The sequence below is a fragment of the Cygnus olor genome, chromosome 1, assembly GCF_009769625.2.
Source record: "Cygnus olor isolate bCygOlo1 chromosome 1, bCygOlo1.pri.v2, whole genome shotgun sequence".
Lineage (NCBI taxonomy): Eukaryota > Metazoa > Chordata > Aves > Anseriformes > Anatidae > Cygnus > Cygnus olor.
Window position 1 is genome coordinate 16,179,293 of NC_049169.1, and position 19,227 is coordinate 16,198,519.

General features: G+C 41.0%; 1 protein-coding gene across 1 annotated transcript in view; it reads left to right on the forward strand.

Annotated features, from left to right (window-relative positions):
• Positions 1-17,702: 17,702 nt before the first annotated feature.
• Positions 17,703-19,227, forward strand: part of CPNE8 (copine 8) — a 104,019-nt gene continuing 102,494 nt past the window's right edge. Inside the window, 1 exon segment of the mRNA XM_040544735.1 lies at positions 17,703-18,079. Coding sequence (XP_040400669.1) covers positions 17,958-18,079 — 122 coding nt within the window. The 5' untranslated portion in view covers positions 17,703-17,957.

Below are 19,227 nucleotides of genomic sequence, written 5' to 3' on the forward strand. Positions count from 1 at the left end.
GCTGTGAAATACAACTCTTCTCATTTATGTTACCATGCTTGGTGACAAAGCAAGGACCGCCGAGCACTGGGTATTCTGGGATGCTACCAAACGCACTCGTGGCTGCAGCAGAAAGGCTGCTCAATATTTACTCCTATTCTTTGCCATACTTTTACTCTTTGATATCCCCTCAATTCCTTTCATCTTCAGGAGTGATTAGACTACAAGATGTCCATCAAGTCAGACATTTATTTCAAGGGGCACCTGTGATCTCTGAATAACCAATAACAAAACAGTCATGAGAAATATCCTGTCAGCTGCCTTCTCCAGAGCCTGTCTTCATCCCGAGGTGATCACAGGGATCTGCTCAGCCTTCCCATGGTTTCCTGCTCTAAGTCTATCTGAGCCTCTTCCTTTAAGTGTTGGCCCAGATGACCATCCTGTCCAAACAGTAATAGCATCATTTTGGGGTATTTTCCTTCTATAGCCCACATCTCAGATTAGTAATGCTTCTATGGTACACTCTTATGCCATGGCAGTATTCCAATCATCCCTAAAAGGTCTCTAAATGTCTAGGTTAAAAACCTATTTTTAAGCCGGGATAAAATATTGGTCTTTTTAAATAAAAATTCAGAAGAAGCAAAAAGGAAAGCAACACAATTCTCTGCCCTTTGAAAAGGTGTTGATATTTTTTTTTCACCGCTTGATTGTGCATACTGGAGAATAATTCTGTGAAAGCTGGGATAAAAAGCACGGCAATTACTGGGTCTATATATATGCACATGTAAAATACATAAAACTTTGCACAAAAATTTAAGATACATGCAATGTTCCTCTCTTTTTTTTTCGACTGGAAAAGTCTGAAAGGATAACTGTTATGAGCCTTTGCCAAGTTGGTAAAGACAAAAGAGCGCTTCCTTCTGTGCTGGTGCAGCCTCACCTCGAGTACTGTGTGCAATTCTGGGCACCACAGTACAAAAAGGACATTAAACTGTTGGAGAGTGTCCAGAGGAGGGTGATGAAGATGGTGAAGGGCCTAGAGGGGAAGACATATGAGGAGCGGCTGAGGTCACTGGGCCTGTTCAGCCTGGAGAAGAGGAGGCTGAGGGGGGACCTCATCGCAGTCTACAGCTTCCTCGCGAGGGGGAGTGGAGAGGCAGGTGACCTATTCTCCTTAATCACCAGTGATAGGACCGACAGGAATGGTGTCAGACTGAGGCAGGGGAGGTTTAGGCTAGACATCAGGAAGAGGTTCTTCATCAAGAGGGTGGTTGCACACTGGAACAGGCTCCCCAGGGAAGTAGTCACTGTACCAAGCCTGTCTGAATTTAAGAAGCGTTTGGACTGTGCACTTAGTCACATGGTCTAAAATTTTGGGTAGACCTGTGCGGTACCAGGAGTTGGACTCGATGATCTTTATGGGTCCCTTCCAACTCGGGATATTCTATGATTCTATGATAGGTTTTTAGATCAAGGAGCCGGAGGCACTGTACTTTATGGCAGAGGAGAAACAATTTTATTTTCGTATTTTTAGTAATGCATAAAAGAAAATAATATAGTGCACAAACTACGCAGCACTTCATTGTTTCTTAATGCTTCATGTGATCATAAAGGTTCAGAGGCTAGAAAAGGAGAAGGCGTTAGAAAAACTCCAACCCACAATGTCTAGAATTAATATGTAGATGAAAAGCTAAGGAAGTAAAAACAGTGCTTACTGGGGGAGGCCTGGAGCTGTTTTGCCTATCTGAGACAGATGCTTTCCGTTTTTCAGCTTCTAAGGGGAACTTCAAACCACGAAGCAACAATTGGAAGATGACTGTTACGTCTCCAAGAGCTCTTTCATATGTGGATGAACCTGCTTTTGTGTAAACTTCTTAGACAAATGTATTTTTTTTTAATGTATTATAAGTGCTTCTGAATTTCCTTCTTAGTGAATCACCTGCAGTTACACATTTGAGGCTTGTTTTGAAAAAGTAGCTATTTATATATTCATAAAATATACTTGCACGTTAAATGTTCATGTTAAGCTGGCAATAACATTAGAATAACAGGATGTTTTATTTAGGATTTAAAAGGGGATTATGAAACCAAGGTTATATAAAATATCTGCATGAATTCTTAATTTCGAATTGTCTGAAGGGTTAAATTTGATATTTTGGGTCATCTACGGAATTGCTAGTGACTCCTCTGCAGGTGATGTATATGACAAGGGTGCACCTATATCATCACTGTAGTTCAGATGAGGACCCATTCACTGCACGTGAGTCCAGGAGCATGCAAAGGGAATTTCTTTCACCCCAAGCTAAACCAGAACAGGTGCTCCAGAATAGCACACAGTGGACTCCAAACATCAAGGAGCATTCAGGCTACATGGAATTATATCCACCATAAAGCATATAGGGTAGACGTTGGCTCTTCAGTCCCTAGCCTTTCACTCTGCATTGTATTGCTTTCTAAGGCAGACATCAGCTTCAAGAACAAATTTCGCCCAGGAGCTCATAAAGCTTGAAAATTCAGTTTGCAGTTTTCCTCACAAATTAATAAAAATGGTGGGGGATGGAGAAGAGGAAAAAAATCAGAAAAAAAATATTTACAGAGAAGTTTGGGGTTTTTCTTTTTGTCTGAGCTCACCCTTGCCCACTGGGAAGGACTGATAAAATGCTCTGCCTTTTTCCCTTCAGAAGCCTCATCTATAACAGAAATATGAAAAACTGTCAGCCCAGCTGCTGGAGAGGTGGTGTGAGCCCAGATCTCCCAATGGAGTGTTAAAATACTCCTACTTCACACAGCGTTCCTCCGTCTTCTTTATGAGCTTAGCCTGCTAATGGTAATTTCTCTGGGACAGCATATCAACTTCTATGATTCCTAATTTTATGTTTATAAGACTGTTATGGTACTTTGTTTTGAAGTGCAGAGGTCAAACCAGCAACTGCTAAAACTCTGCTTTGTGAAGGATATCCTTTTAAACATGACTTCAACTTTTGCTTTGATGGTGCTCACAGGTTTGTAAAATTTAAGCTGCTGTACGCATTACAGGTACTGGTGGCATAGTTTCATTAACCTACTTCAGATATTCTTTAATAGCCTTTTGTTTTGCTGTGTTAGGATTTCAAGCAGAGCAGATTATCTCTCACTTTTGCCTACTTTGCTGTTCCTTCTTTCACTGTTCCAGATCGCACCCTTTAATTGTAAATCCTGTGAGGCAGGAGACTGTTGTTTATTTGGCTCTGTGTTCTTAATAGAGCCATTATTAAACATAATAAGTATATCTCCTGCTGAACCTTAAAAAGCAATAATTATCTTATTATAAGTAGATCTCAAAATCCACTCCTTCAAGCCAAATGCTTTCTCCACGCTTTCTTCTTTTTCCACTTCTAGAAAATAGAAGATGCTAATTTAGAGACAGTAAGAAATTAATCTTCCCTGTAGTTGTTATTATCACTGACATAATTACAATGACTTTTATGTGGTAGTTCCTATGCAACCGATGCTTGCATATGTTTAACAAGTCAAACCTATTACAGTTGCTTTTCTTAATGCTATTTGTTCTGTACCATTTAGGACTAGAAACCGCTATGGGCTTATTGGTACGTGCTAAACTTTCTTTGGTCTTATTGAATACAGGAAATGAAGAAAAAGGGAGTGAGATTTTTCCTGCTTAAATTTAAATTTAGGTATCTGCAGCACAGGCGTGGAGATGTCATGGCTAGCATTTGCTGGGGCTCGTTGGTCACGGCAGGCACCTGGCCAGCCAGCCCCAGGTGCACACCTGCTCTGTGGACGTCTGATCCCAGATGGGATGATTTCCATCCCTGGAGTTTCCACTGCTTCTAAGTGGCAGCTGTTCAGATCACTGGGCACTGGACTGCAATCGGATTGCCAAACTGACTGATTGCTCTTCCCTACTGGAGTACAGGAAGGAGGGCTCCTTCCTGAGAGGGTCCTGTGCTTCCCAGGAACCAGTCCCTGGAAGTCCCCAGGCAAACTGGCTTTGCAGAGCAGGTGAGTGGGCCACAGTCTTCCATACACGGTCTTTCATTACAAAATGCATGGAAAGATAGTGGAGATCGCAACACCGAAAAAGCAATGACAAGGATAAAGTAGCTTACTTTACACTAGCTTTAGAGTCATCTCTGTCTTCCGAAGTTCTTTGGAAAAGGAGCTTTTAAATAAAAGTGATCTGAATAAGTGAAGAACAAGGCAAATTGTTAAAGCGCCAAATCTGGGAGATACTTGCATCCCGTAGGTATGACAGCAATGCCCGTCTGTCTGGTTTGGTTCAGCTAAGTGCTCTCTAAGACTACTGCAGGGTGCAGATTAAAGGTCAGCTGTAATGTTTTGTAGGGTAACTGGCTCCTTAATCTTGCTCTGACAATCAGCCAAAAATAGGCAAGCGATCAGTCTTACCGATGTGGCCTAACAAGGTTGCTCTTCCCCTGTTGCTTCGGTCCTGCAGTGAATGTTACACGTAGAAAAACCCCGATGCTGTAACTACTTTACTGATGCTGCTGAAAACCATCTCTAGGACTACTTCTTGCAGAGCTAATACTCCACAGGAGAAGAACCCCACAGTCTAAAGCTTTATTTAAAGGGATATAAAGCGATGCTGTTTGTTGTGTTAACTACAAGCATGGGGAAGCACAAGCATTTGTGCTTTTTTTCAGTGCTTTGATAATCAATTGTGGTTTTTTTTTCAGTTCTTGGATAAGCCTGAAGCTGTGGAGAGAAGTGTGGCTGTCTTTGGGAGCAGCAGGCTTTTGTGCAGAATGTGCCCTCCCTAAGCACTTGTAGGACAAGAGGAGCTGCTGCCTACAGCAGCCAACATGTCACACCTTAACAGACTTAGAATTCATGAGCATTTTGTAACATTTACAGCATTTTTGTTAAAGTCAGCTAAGGTATAGGGTTGAGAGAAGCTTGGGTGATTCTACAAATTTACAGTAAATTGATAAAGTAGAGAGAGTTGACAGGGAAACCCAAGGAGAGGGACTGAAGGTTTCTCTCAGACACTACCTGGGGACTCTCCTCGCTGTGGCGATGACTCCACCGCATTCCTGTGCACCACCAAGCCTTCCCTAAGAGCAAAGAGACACTTCGGGGAATGCTCTGTGAAATAATTCAGTGAAACTCCAGAACAAGCTGCAGCCGAGGGAGCTGAGCAGCCGCCATGCCTGCTGGTGACGGGGAGGAGCAGCCTGCACAGCCCACACAGCTGGCAGGAGCACAGCTGGCTGAGCTGCGGTGAGGGGGACGAGCAGCCACCTGCTGCTGCGAGGTCCGGGGGACAGAAATCCTTTCTGGCTCCTCCCGAAACAGAGCAGTGACCCTTGGAGCTAGTGCAGCACCAGCCACGCTCTGTCTTTTGGGAGACCAGCTTGACAGCCTGTAATCAGGTGAAAAGTGGGGCATGGCTGAAGGAGGAGGGCTGCGGCTGGTGGCACAGAGCGAAGCCAGTGTTTTATGTGTTGCAGATTGTTACTCACCAATCCTTTAAAACTTTCTATTATTATCATGTGTGCAAAATATTGTTTGCCCAGGGGAAAAAAAAATCCTGTCTTAAGTGTCTGGGGAAGGGGCTGTAGGCGCCGTCTCCTATTGTACCGCACTACAAATTCTTTACAGCTGCTGTCCATCCTGTCTCCAGTTCCACACCTGAAATTCTGCTCTCTAAAACAAAGCTCTGCATATTATGTGCATGACCTGTACCTTTGCTTCTTAGAGGAATGTTAGCATTTAGTTGCATTTTACCGCTATTCCAGGGAACCCGATTTACCATAAAATCCCAATCACTTGATAGGACTACTCTTTTTTTCCTTATTAATGGTCTCCATTATGTTTTATCTGTGAAGTTTCCTAGTAAATGATAAATGCATTGAACAGCACTGATCCCCAAACACGCCATTATAAATGCTCTTTAGAATTATTTTCTGAGTCATAATCTTTTTTGCATGTGCTGCATTCATTTTGTATAGTGCTAATTTTTAATCAACACATCATTTGGTGAGAAATTATATCAAATCTTTTAGTGAAATCTGGATATATTACATTACATTGTCCCCATTCACTGATTTTATCAATAGAAGTAATTATCTGGTATTATTTGTTTTCTGTGTGATCTTTGTTGCCCATCCTCTGCAGTTATCTTTAAAATTCACATGTTGAACCTTAGCCTAATTTAATCTCTTTGAGGCAGGAACAATTCCAGTGCTAAGACAGTGCAGAGCACAAAGGGAATTCAGAGAACTACTAATAATAACTGTATGCTGATTATTCTTCAGCACTCTGCTGTGATCTAGTTGTTTCATACTTATTGCATTACTTTAGACAGGAAAGGATTTTAAGTACAAAGTCCAGAAAAGACTTTGGTACCTAAAAGTTACTTCTTGAAGTGTCTATATCATAGGATTCTGCTCCTTAAGAGAATTTTGAAGCCTCTGTTAGAAGTCCACACTTCTTAAATGGAGCATACAGACACCTGGAAAAGACAAGCTATTTAGAATTAGCTTATAAGAAATACTGAAAACAAGGCTGTGTTTGAGATCCCACCGCTCTCCATGACAGAAGAGTTTTGCTGCATGTTGCACTACCCCAGAATATTTGGTATCTCAAGGACAGAATAAGGTTCACATTTCCTGTAAATCATGAAATGCATCTTTCTCTCCTGTCTTCTGTGTACAAGTGCGGTGATTTGAAACTGAAATATATCCATTATCTTCCTGAGCCTGGAAGCTCAAATCCACATCTTGTGTCACAGGGCTGTGTTGAGACATCAAACTGTTTTGAAAGAGGCGGTGGCTGCATGCTGAGAGCAGGAGGTTGGACTAGATGAAACGCAGAGGTCACTTCCAACCTAAATGATCGTATGATTCTGCGATCAGAACAGCACGTTGCCACTTTTTGGACAATGTGAAATGGTGATTTTCCTGCTAAGTTAGCTATCATGCTGAGATGGCCTCACGATGTAAAGCTGTATTTCAGGTTTCTGTCAGATTTAAAGTTGGACAGACAGCTACTGCAGTAAGTAAAATAAAAGTTACTGAGTTTAAAAGGTCAGATTAAGCTTTAGATAAGAATAAAGAATACCTAACTTGCTTCATGTAGATTCTCTACTAGGAAGGACTATTAATTCACGGCTAAATATAGATTAGGGTCAGCACAGCTACATATTGGAATCATAGAACTGTTAGGTAAAGCATGCTTTTGATTTGAAAGGGGTTGATAAAGTAAGTTTTGAAGCATGACTCCAAAAATTTCCTTGCTGTACTGAGTTTCTGTTGTGAGAGTTCCTTCTCAGCCAATGCTAAGCCGAGGCAAGGGTTAGGATTGTAAAAATTAAATTTAGGATTACTGGCAGAGCTAAGACTTAAGAAAGGAGTGCTGGGTTGCATTTCAACAATAACTGAATGTGACCCTTTCTGATGCACAAATATAGATGCACAGTTCATGGTCCAGTTCTTGGGATCTAGGTGGCACTGAGGATAAGGGCTGTGTTAGGCATCTGCTTCAACAAGATGTTGGGTAATAGAGGAATTTAATCAGGTATTGAATTCATGGGGGTTCTTGGAACAAGGTATGTTGCAAGGCTAAAACTGGACTAAGTGATTGGATTAGTACATCTTCAGAAATTATGTGTAAAGAATTGAGTCTGGTCTTAGGAGCTCAAGCTTGTTCTTTATAAAGATTAATACTGAAGCATGAATAATGTTCGTCAAAAAGACTTTTAAAAACAACTTTTTAGAAGTACAAACTTTTAAAATGCCTTGACCTTTTGAAAGGTTATGTTTCTTAGGAGACACACAAACTGGACTAAAAGTGTATTTTGTAATCAGTCTTCTTCTAAATGTACTATATAACTCTATATAGCTGTGCTAACTAAATCACAATGAAAAGATACATGAACAGTGTAAATGACTAAGCACCTGAAGTTAATATTCAAAGTAAAATATTATTTTGTACTGAAACATCAGTTAAACTCAAGAGGGTTAAGTAGTTCATTGTTCATTTCTGTTCTGTTGAGTTCTTATAAGGATGAATTTGGCTTAGGATGTTTAATTTTCTGCAATGATTTAGACATCCAATACATTTAAGAATCACTCTTTTTTCTCTGATTTTTTCTCTTAGTCATACAAAGTAACATTCATTTAGATTTTTAGAGCTTCAGAATTCACAAACTTAATTTTTCAGTGTTTATAGTTAATTTCTATGTCTAATGCATAAACATGAAATGAAGAACCACTATCCAAATTAATTATGTATTTATTTATTTATTTATTTATTTTATGGAGTTTTGAGTTTAGCTCTGAGGAAATTTAAGAACACGATCCATGTGAATATTTTAAAATTGGGCATTTACTTTAGCTTTGCATTTATGTGAGCATTTTTTTCACAAAGTGAAGCATTCGTGATGTTACTGTCTCAGCTTTGACAAATGCTAGTTGTCCTGGCAGCTAGCCAGTATATTTTTGAAGAATAACTTTAACACAACTGTACTATGGTTACCTAAATAGTATAAAAATGTTCATGGAATCCTTGCTACTGTGGCTCTGGAATGTATGCTGCTGGCATCTGGCAATTGCCCCAAACTAATTAGTTCTGTATTTATGAGGCTGAATGTTTATTCCACAGTTGGATAAATAATGTGCATGATATCACTTCAGGAAGAACATACTTTTACCAGAAGGCAAGTCCTTTTTGAAAGGAAGAGAAACAAAAGGTTCTCATTTATTGCAGATAAATATGGAATTAGAAGCCCTGACAGCCACCAGCACAGTTCAGACTATCACAGAATCACAGAATCACAGAATTGAAGGCGTTGGAAGGGACCTCCAGAGATCATCGGGTCCCACCCCCTGCCAAAGCAGGTTCCCTAAAGCAGGCTGCCCAGGTAGGCGTCCAGATGGGCCTTGAATATCTCCAGAGAAGGAGACTCCGCAACCTCCCTGGGCAGCCTGTCCCAGTGCTCCGTCACCCTCACCGTGAAGAAGTTCTTTCGCATGTTGGTGCGGAGCTTCCTGTGCTCCATCTTGTGGCCATTGCCCCTTGTCCTATCCCCACAAACCATTGAAAAGAGGTTGGCCAAATCCCTCTGTCTCCCACACCTCAGGTATTCATACACATTGATGAGATCCCCTCTCAGTCTTCTTTTCTCCAGGCTGAACAGGCCCAGGTCTCTCAGCCTTTCTTCACAGGGAAGATGCTGCAGGCCCTGTATCATCTTTGTGGCCCTCCGCTGGACTCTTTCCAGGAGATCCTCGTCTTTTTTGAACCAGGGAGCCCAGAACTGGACACAGTACTCCAAGTGAGGCCTGACCAGGGCAGAGCAGAGGGGGAGGATCACCTCCCTTGACCTGCTGGCCACGCTCCTTTTTATGCATGCCAGGATCCCATTGGCCCTCTTGGCCACGAGAGCACACTGCTGGCTCATGGTCAACCTGTCGTCAACATGGTACATGATGCAGTTTAATCTTTCATATTCTATTAAGTAACAGAATCCAATTTACTTCCCATTTGAAAAATATTGTGCAACTTTAAGTGATATTTTAAAACTGAAAATAAGTAATGGATCAGGGCTCATTTGAATCATTTGTGAATATGAGTAAGTATTTTGAGACAACAGAAAGCGATGTGAGAAAACAGAAACATCATATCAGTACTTTTCACAAAGTTGTGGAAATAGTACAAGAAATCACCCAAACTCAGAAAGTTTTAAGTGTGGTCTTACACCTCACTTTTGTCAGGAAGACTGCTGCTGTCCAACAACACAGTCGTGAGTTTAAGCATATGGTTAAATGCATTCCTGCATTAGTGCCATAGTTGTTCTGGAAGGTAGTCAAACTCATTACATTATTTGAGCTACAAATTTTCTGCCTCATTAAAACCCTAATTGCTTGAATGTTGCCATGAAATGAGGAAAATCTGATGGGCAGTGTTCACAAAAGACAGTTCACATGCTGTCAACTGTTTTAGGAATTTTAATGTAATGGAAAATAATATAAAATTAAAATTTATGGAAGATGGAATAAACGGCTATGGAAAATAAGGAATATTTTTTTAAAACTTTCACTTTGCCTATCATAGGTCCTTTTCTATCTCCATGAAAGAAAAAGAAACGACTCTTTGAAGTTTTCATTTACTTCCTCTCCAGATATTTCAGTGAGTTGCTAAATGTAATTACTAGAAGTCACAATGTCTTTTTGATTGTTCATTAATAATGCAAAATCAGCCCATGCTATAATTAATGTTTGGTAACTGGGACTAGAGCCATTATTATGAAATGCAGTCAAAATAAATGCTATAAAGTAAGAAAATTTAGTTCATAAGTATAGAATCATTCAGTTGGAAAAGACCTCTGAGATTATCTAGTCCAACCTTTAACCTAGTACTGACAAGTCCACGACTAAACCATGCTACTAAGTTCTACATCTACATGTTTCTTGAAGACCTCCTGGAATGATGACTCAACCACTTCCCTGGGCAGCCTGTTCCAATGCCGTACAACCCCTTCAGTAAAGAAATTTCTCCTAATATTCAACCTAATCTTCCCCTGGTGCAGCTTGAGGCTGTTTCCCCTCATTTATCACTTGGTGGTTGGGTGCTATAGTTCCGGAGTGATTAAAACCAGTTTCTCAAACTTAGTGTGTACACATTGAAGCTTGCTTCTGGTAAATGGGCAGAAAAAGACGACTTTGCCATGCAGTAACTGTAATTCTTCAAGATCTCTGTAGTATCTCAGAAAATTGCATTTACTCTAAAATAATAAACTTTCTTGGAGTATCTGAATGTAAAGATCTTACTGCTGGAGGCCTATTCTGTACGTGAAAGCCAATGTGTTTCAACAGATAAAAGACACCAACTCCTGCTTTGCCAGACTGAGTACCCAACCTAAAGATCCTATTAAGGAATAACAATTGGTAATTATAAGAGTTTCAACAGCATTCCTGTATTTTACTTACTGTTGCTTGAGTCCTTGCAGGTTGACACTTAAAATTGATTGCAGAAGCCAAATTGATATTATCGATGGTACTGATAATCTGTTATCCTCTCAGAAGATTTTCCTTTCAGCTGGAAAATAGAGGATGTTTAATAACCTCTCACGACTTCACAAAACTTTCCTGACACAATTCCTTCCCTTCCCAGGCTCCAGACGATAGCATCCCACAGTGTGGGAGAGGTGTGAGCTTTCTGGTTGCACATCTAACAGTGGGCTACCAAATATGACAAAGAGCCTTAAGGAGCTGTGAAGTTTTTACGTCTATGAAAGTAGTAGGTCATGTTCTATTTATGCAAAAAGTGCATATGTTGGTTTCTTCCACACAGGAAAAAAAAAGTGTAATCTTGGGAAGAAAAGAACCAAGAAGTGAATGAAATAATAAACATAAAAATCCAGTACAGCTTTCAAGATGATTTTGGGACATAACTTCATTGTAAGCCTAACTACATGAAAAATACGACATGGAGGGACTTGGCGACATGCTTAAATTTCATTTATCTTTGAAAGAATAAAAACAAAAAATTGCTGCTTTTTTTTTTTTTTTTCCAAAAATGAAGCAATAAACTCTACAGGGGCATGTATAATGGCAGTTTTTTTAAGATTCCACTCTGTTGGCTTACACAGACAAATTCATGAAAGAAACTGCTAAAAAGCAATTGACATAAAAGTTTAGTTTTGCTTCTTGCTGGCTATTTAGAATATACAGTGTTACCCTGACTGAGACCCCTGTCAGAAGTAGAAATGATATGTGACCTTGATATATCATCCAGATTATATATTTGTGTGTGACTACTGATAGGCAGTGGATACAACACTTACCCAGATTAGACAAGGTTATCACTCTCGTTGTGCACACATTTGTCTGAATATTTGCGAGTAGGTAACAGATCAGTCAGTGCTCCCTGATGGAATCTGTGGTGCAGTCTATACTCAAAGATTCAGTCTGTGCTGATTTTGGCAGGGATACTGTTTTCCTCCGTGCCCTAAACAGTGTGAGCTGAAGTCTCACCAGTGGTATTAGGAAGTATGTGAAGAAGTCATGTGCGTGATTAATGGAAGGCACAACCTGATTGATGTTCTAATGTAGCAGTTTGAGTATTGCTGATCCTCAGTTCAGAATTACTATGATTTTATATTTTATTTCTGAAAAAAATGCATTTGTCTTTAGTTCCAGTGAAGAAAATACAGCGGAGAACATACTAATTAGCTGTACAGGCTGAGTGTGTTAACTTCTTCTGAATTAGCTAATTCTCAAAGCAAGTTTTATGTACAAAGACTTCACCTCCAAAGTTGTGTTTCCTAAGGTAGCAGTGATTTTATGAACACCCTGGAAGCAAGCTGAGGGAAAAAATGTGGGTAGAGATTAGTCTGAGAAAGAAATTGTTAAGTATATTATTACTAAAAGATTAGTAATACTCTCATATTTTATGCAAATCCAGCTGATATTTCTTTGAAATATGAAAGGCCTAGAGGTGAGTGGGCTTGGCAGGAAGGATGGAAAAAAGAATTCCAATCTTTTAAGCATAGTCCAAGAACACAGGAAAGGATGGAAGAGGAAGAAGTAGATTTCCTCTTCTGAAGTTAAGATACAGAATATCTGCATCTAAGATATTCAGGTTGGATATTAGGAAAAATTTCTTCTCAGAAGGAGTGCTTAGGCATTGGGAAAGCTGCCAAGGGAAGTGGTGGAGTCACCGTCCCTGGAGGTGCTGAAGGAAAGGGTAGATGTGGTATTTAGGGATGTGGTTTAGTGGGCAATATTGGTGGTAGGGGGACAATTGGACTGGATAATCTTAGAGGTCTTTTCCAACATTAATGATTCTATGACTCTATGATACTGTCCATAAGTGCTCAGAAGATCTTGTGATAAACATACTGAGGTTTCGTTTTGGAGCTGCCTGATCTTATACTCATTGAGAGCCCTTGATTATTATTTAGACTTCTCAAGATAAATTGTATGCAATCTTTTTGTCACCATCCTTGCTGCCATACTAAACACCTTAGCAGCACCTGAAATTATCTGCTGCCATAAGCTAGTGATGAGTTGTCTTTCTAGAAAAATGGCTTAAAACACATCCTTACATGTTTCTGGCAACTTGTCCAGAAATTAAATCAGTCTGGCCCATGGCTCATTTGAAGGTGTATCAATATTTCTTCATTCAGAAAGTATGATTCCTTAAACTGAAATCTAAACTGTAATCTGCCTTCATTGGCTGCTAAAAACCAGTACTAAAAGTACTCCAAGACACATGATTAGAACTTGAGATCCATAGTACATGCTTCACTCTGAGATGAGACCCAGAAAATGTGTTTTCTAGATCTAAAATTTCTCTGTTTATTGATGGAGAGACCTGACTACACAGTACCAAGTGTAAGATGTGAGATGGATTACATGACTTCTCCTGGATGATTTTGAGAAGTGCATCAGAGGTCTTTGCTATTTTGAAGAGATATTGAACAGACTGAAAACTGACAGGAACTGATGCTACCACCACTTAACCTGGAATGACTATGCTATGGAAGAATGCTTTCCGTAGGATGTGGAAGGAAGGAGCTTTATGGTTTTGTTGATGATGACCTGTCTCTTCTGGTCTGAAATGAACTGGAAGCAAGCTTGAAATAATCCAGGAAATTTTACCTGGTGCTAAAGGTGCTGTGATGGATTACATAGCCAGCTCTGGTGTAGATAAGGATAGTACAGTGCAATGAGAATAATGGAATTGGTACCGAGGTGTACAAACAAATGGAGTACTAACTGCTGTCGTAGAGAAATGGTGAAATCATTTGCTGTCTCTGCACTGATGACTCACAGACTTCCTCACGCTTACGCCATGGTGACAAGGTGCTCTTTTCTCTTGCAGACATCAAGGATATATTTCAAAGGCTTTGATACACAGGCCTAGATACTTTATACTAATGAACATATTCTCCTTGACACCTGTGAAGTGCAGACATAAGCCCTTGAAAAAAGAGTGTTTAAAGTGAAAACCTTGAAGGAGTGGAGATTTCTTCTTTATGTCTAACCTCTGAGTCAGACAACTCCTTTAGACTTTACTGTTACAAAACCAGAGCTTCATCAGTATTTGTGTGTTTTGAAAGTGGGCTACAAAATTATGGAATTATAGAAGATAATTCATACTAGACAAATCAACACACTGTATCACAGGTGGTTTTAAAGCCTGTGGTCTACATTCAGCCATAGTGTTTGCTGATGGTTCTGCTAATAACACTGGCCCCAGCAAATGCTAAATGTCTTGTCTTTGATCACTGGATTAAAATAACCACCAGCAGCAAAGAAAGAGAAAGTGTAAGAATCAAAGATAGGAAAGAAAGATGTAATGATTCTCAAACTACATTTTATACTGGCATTGTTTCAGCTATCAGAAAGGACTTAGTTTTGCCTAAGTTCAATCCCTTCTTTCAGCTCTTGAAAGAAACAGTTTGACAGCAGCCAGGATTAAAAAAAAATAGTAAAAAAATGTGTTTATTGGATGTTAATCAATAGAATTACTGAACAAATGCTTGAAGAAGAAGCAGGGAATATATATATGCTCATCCCAAATTCAGACTTACTATTTTGGTTGTTACACAAATGGTTTTGTCTTAGAATTGCAGTTGTTTTTTTCCAGTAACACTGAAGCTCGCTTCTAATCTCACTCCTATACTCTTCCACATATTCTTTCACATCTACAAAAGAGAAGAAGCCATTCTGAGTTCCTTGGCTTCCTGCAGAATAGTTTGTGTTGTTTTTTGTTTCTGTGTTTGTTTTTAGAAGTACAAAGATTGAATTATAAAGTGTTTTTCTTAAGATGTCAAGTTAATGATCTACAAGGCAGAAAGCTGAGGAAGTGGAGGGGAGTAAGCAATGTTTGCATCCTGTGGCATTCGGGTTCAGTCATACTGCTGAAACCTGGAAACAGTGATGTCCTAAAGCAATTATTCAGTGTTACATATTACAGTTATTTTGGCATCTGTAGTTTGTTCATAGTTTATGCTGTAATTACTTCAAGTATGTCCTTCATTCCTAAAACTGGGTTGCACTTATTGAAACAAGATATGTAGCTGTCTGATAATTAGCAACAGCTGACAATAATAAAATAATGATAACAAAAGAAAGTGAGGAAAACATATCCCGCTTTCCACTCCAAAATTTTCAGAGTCAATAATCTTATTCAAATGTCTATGTAGCACATACAAAAAATAGCCCTGATGTTTCTTTTGCACTGTAATCTGATGGCTATTTTGTACGCAAATTCCAGATATTGCCCTAATCGTCAGGTATTGTTCAAGTCACCAGACCATATTGGCATTTAAGAATGAACAAAACCAAGGTGCCTCTCTGGAATTAGAATAATGTATATTTAGCTGCATCAGTGAGTATCTTTCAACCATGTCTTGTTTACTTTTCAGTTTCGATCTTTCCCATATATATCACTCTTAGTGCCTGAGAACTATGTACTTACTCTAAGCTGAAACACTAGAAGACCAAATAGCTGTGCCTTGGTAAACATGATGAGAGAACATGCGTATGTCCCCAGCAATACTGGTGACGTGATTTTCCTTAGCTCCTCCATTATTTTCACAGGATGCTCCATTTATGGGATCACCAATAATTGACTATTTTGTAAGCAAAATAAAACATTAAAATCAGATAACAAAAGTATAACATCATCAAACAAAACCATCTAACCTTATATCTTGTCTTCAGCAGTGATCTAAAGTGGCTTAGTAGGGAAGAATATAAGCTCATATTACACTCACATGATATCCTTTTAAGTTATACATGCCAACAGTTATTACAGTAGTTATATATAGCAATATGCTATAGTTATTATACCTATTCATGCTGTTAAAGTTATTCATGCCCTTCCCTGCGGGCTCCACTGATAAAGTTTAGATATTTACAGCAGATTACAGAAGGGGGAGTAACAGTAGTATAATGCTGAAAACAACTTCTAAAGTTTTCTTAAGAACTGCTCTTTAGTTTTTAGTCATCTAGTACCCTATTCCTACTTGGCATTAGTCTCTCAAGACATCAACTATCCCTCACCCATCCCTTCACACTGCTGTACTGAAAAAGATAATGGTGAAATAAATTTGCTTTTATTAGGATTTTCAGCTTTTGGCTTGCTGGCTTGGCTGACTGCAGACACACCCAGAATACTTGTGAAGCATGTGGTTTTCTGTCTGCACTGAATACTTCAAGAAGGGTGATCTTAGAGGAAATACTTTGGTGATACCTTACAAGAAATGACTTTTTGATCAACACCTAGACAAGAAGGAAGAGAAAGAAAATTCAGGTTACACCTACCTGAAAACAAAGAGGCAGAAAACTGAGCAGGGTGTGAAGTTGGAAGTTTCTGAACAGAGATATCTGTGTTTGTCTTCCTCGAGTTTCTGCCACTGAAACTCTAGCAAGGTTTCAGATGCATGCACGGGAAGTATGTGTCCTGTAAATACGACCATGTTACTGTTTTCTGTACTCGCACTGTTTAATCTACTGGCTAGGAGTTAAGCAGGTGTCTAAATTCAGGTTCTCTCATCATTATTTTTTGATGTACTACCCGAGATCATGTATTTAACTTGAATTACACTAACAAGAATTCAGAGATGAAATTCAGAATGAACGTATTCTGACAATGTTTGTGGCTTCAGAATTACATTTGTCTTTTGTAAATAAGCACATGAAACACCTTTATTTCTACTTGTAGAACCATAAACAGCCAGAGGAGTAGACATTTGTACAGGATTTGGGGTGATATCCTGTGATCTTTGACCTACCCTACATATTGTGCAACTACAGACACTGTAGTTATGTTGTGTAAATACAATGTATTATATAACTACAATGTGTGTAGTTATATTGTGTAAATACAGACAACTACAACACAGGTGTTTAATTTGCTTTTGCCTTACTTTCCTGTCTGTGAAATGGGGATGGTATCAATTCCATCTCGTAAAAGTGCTATGATGAGAAATTAATATTTAGAGCTACTTGGATGCCATGAGAATGGATGCAAATTAAACATAAAATTACATGAGAAATAAGACAATGTAACTTTTACAGTAATTGTGAATTATTTTGTACAGATTCAGCATGGCTGAATGAGTCGTCTTTAAAGAAAGGCATGACCCTGCAGAAGTACACGAGAGGGTGAAATTCACATTTTCAATGTGTTAGTGTAGAAAACAACCAAGGTGAAAACACATCTTTTCCCTCAAGTACCTCGTAGTAATTGGTTTTGGACAGAAACATCACCACAGAATCACAGAACCATTTAGGTTGGAAATGACCTCTAAGATCGCCAAGTCCAACCGCTACCCTAGCACTGCCAAGTCCACCACTAAAGCACGTCCCTAAGCTCTACATCCACACTATTTTTGCAGACCTCCAGGGATGGTGACTCAGAATAGAATCATAGAATCATTAAGGTTGGAAAAGACCTTCAAGATCATCTGGTCCAACCATCACCCTGCTACCAATGTCACCCACTAAACCACGTCCCTAAGCGCTTCCCTGGTCAGCCTGCTCAGGGAATGCTCAGGAATGCCTCACAACCCCCTCAGTGAAGAAATTTCTCCAAGGATCCAACCCAAAACACCCCGGGCGCCGCTTGACGCTGTGAAATCGGTGACACTCGAAGTCGTTTCTCTCCAAACAGGGCATCGAGCAACCGGGAGCTCGCAGCGGCCGCCGCAGCCGCCCCTGCCCCGCGCCCCCTGGCGGAGAGACGGAGCCGCCACCTCGGAGCGGAGCCACCTCACGGCGGAGCCACCACCTCACAGCGGAGCCACCACCCTCCGCTCCCGGGTGAAACATCGCCGTGGCTGCCCCTGAAGTTGCTTCTTGCACCGCGTCCCCTCAGGCGGCGGCTCCCGCTCGCGGTGACGGCGTGGCGCTGTGGGGAGGGCCGCCTGGCGCCGCCTCCCTCCCTCCCTCCCTCTCCTCTCCCTCCTCCATCCTTTCCCTCTCCGCGCTGCCCCATCCATGTTCGGGCTGGAGAAGCCGGCCAGGAGCGGGGGGTTCCCCAACATGGCGTCCGTGGGGGATTTTAACGCGCTCAGCTCCAGCATCCCGGCCACGAAGGTGGAGCTCTCCGTGTCCTGCAGGTGAGGCGGCGGCTGGGGGACGGCTCCCGGGGGTGCCCCCCTCAGCGGCGGGGTGACGGGGCGGCGGCTGCTCGGACACCGAGCCCTCGGCGGGGCTGCCGCGGGTCCCCCCGGGGGACAGCGGCTGCTGTGGCCCCGGTTGTCGCTGCCGGGTCCCTCCCGTGTCCCATTCGGGTCCCTCCCGGGCCAGCCGTGTGAGGAGCAGGGCGAGGGGCGTCGCGCCGTGCTCGCGCCTCGCCTCCTCCAGCAGCTCCTTAACTTCTGGAGCTGTCCCAAGTTCCGCGGGTGGGAAGGAAAAAACTCCCATCCGGAATGATCCCTTCACGTATTTTTATTTTTTGAAGGCTCTCTTGCAAAAGTCTTGCGAAACCGGGTGTGTTACCTCGTCACGTTTTACCCTGTCGCTAATAAACTAAAAATAAGAAAATGCACGCCCGTAACAGAAATCCCAGTGTGTACAGTTTCGTTCCTCAACATTTATTTGGCCTCGGTGTGTTTATCGGTATTTCAAAAATAACGCTTTCTCCCTTGAGGGAACAGAGCATTTTCTGTTGGAGGTCTAAAATTATTTTCCGTGGCTTTCTGTGTGTGTATTTCCATTCACGGTTCGCAGCTCCGTTAAAATACGTGCTCGTAGTTAGAAAGCAGCCGTTCCTTTCGCCGGCAGAGTTGGCAGCGTCCAGCGGCTGATTTGAAGTGTCAGTGTGGTTTCCTGATGCGAGACGAGGCAAAGTTTGTACTACAGCCCGGCGCTCCATTTTCTGCTGTAGCTGCCCGAGAGTTGCTGCTGCTAACGCTGCTGCTTGTGAGGGGAAAAAAGCTTAAATTGTCAGACTGCTTCCTCTCTTCCCTTAGCAAATAAAGTACGGCTTGGTGCTTTATCAAGGGTGCATGTCAGAAGAAGGCAGAGACCATGAGAAATGTAATACGATTGAATTTGGAATACTAAATATGACATTAGGCTGACAAAGGAACACGCTGATGCTCTGCCTGTCTGCACAAAGTTTACTAGCAGCAACCACAGAAACCCTTGGTCCCGTGAAAGGCATGCTGTTATGTGTAAAAGCAATCCAGGACCTTTTATATTACTTTTAGGTTTTTCAAATAACCTGTCACCATTAAAGATGGCAGAATTCTTGTGCTAGTTT